Consider the following 671-nt stretch of genomic DNA (forward strand, 5'->3'; position numbering starts at 1 on the left):
CAACCGCCTCCAACAGTCTCCAACCGCCTCCAACAGTCTCCAACCGCCTCCAACAGTCTCCAACCGCCTCCAACAGTCTCCAACCGCCTCCAACCACGTCCAACAGTCTCCAACAGTCTCCATCCACCTCCAACAGTCTCCAACCACCTCCAACAGTATCCAACCACCTACAACAGTCTCCAACCACCTCCAACAGCCTCCAACAGTCTCCAACCACCTCCAACAGTCTCCAACCACCTCCAACAGCCTCCAACCACCTCCCACAGTGTCCAACAGCCTCCAACAGCCTCCAACAGTCTCCAACCACCTCCAACAGTCTCCAACCACCTTAAACAGTCTCCAACAGCCTCCGACAGTCTCCAACCACCTCCAATCGCCTCCAACAGTCTCCAGCCACCTCCAACAGTCTCCAACCGCTTCCAACAGCCTCCAACAGCCTCCAACAGCCTCCAACCGCCTCCAACAGTCTCCAACCACCTCCAACAGTCTCCAGCCTCCTCCAGCCACCTCCAACAGTCTCCAGCCTCCTCCAACCACCTCCAACAGTCTCCAACCGCCTCCAACAGTCTCCAACAGTCTCCATCCACCTCCAACAGTCTCCAACCACCTCCAACAGTCTCCAACCACCTCCAACAGTCTCCAACCACCTCCTACAGCCTCCAACCACCTCC

At 57.4% G+C, this 671-nt stretch overlaps 2 protein-coding genes across 55 annotated transcripts in view; both read right to left on the reverse strand.

Annotated features, from left to right (window-relative positions):
• LOC106964324 (sodium/calcium exchanger 1-like) overlaps positions 1–671 on the reverse strand; it is a 45,409-nt gene that overhangs the window by 39,176 nt on the left and 5,562 nt on the right. The gene's annotated exons all lie outside the window — the stretch shown is intronic.
• The window catches only part of LOC106964325 (uncharacterized), a 15,405-nt gene that overhangs the window by 10,046 nt on the left and 4,688 nt on the right, over positions 1–671 (reverse strand). For 2 of the 50 annotated variants that reach the window (XR_001428394.1, XR_001428392.1), the window contains exons 2-4: positions 188–667; positions 128–137; positions 28–87 (exon numbers count right to left, since the gene is read on the reverse strand). Coding sequence is in view for 42 of the 50 variants with exons in the window: in XM_015059763.1 (XP_014915249.1) it covers positions 8–87; positions 128–667 (620 nt within the window). In the remaining 8 variants the exon portion in view is untranslated. The other 48 variants (XM_015059793.1, XM_015059784.1, XR_001428391.1 and 45 more) reach the window with 45 other exon arrangements.

This window comes from Poecilia latipinna, unplaced genomic scaffold (genome assembly GCF_001443285.1).
Source record: "Poecilia latipinna isolate Pla-1442-1.1 unplaced genomic scaffold, P_latipinna-1.0 Scaffold1657, whole genome shotgun sequence".
In the NCBI taxonomy this organism is placed as follows: domain Eukaryota; kingdom Metazoa; phylum Chordata; class Actinopteri; order Cyprinodontiformes; family Poeciliidae; genus Poecilia; species Poecilia latipinna.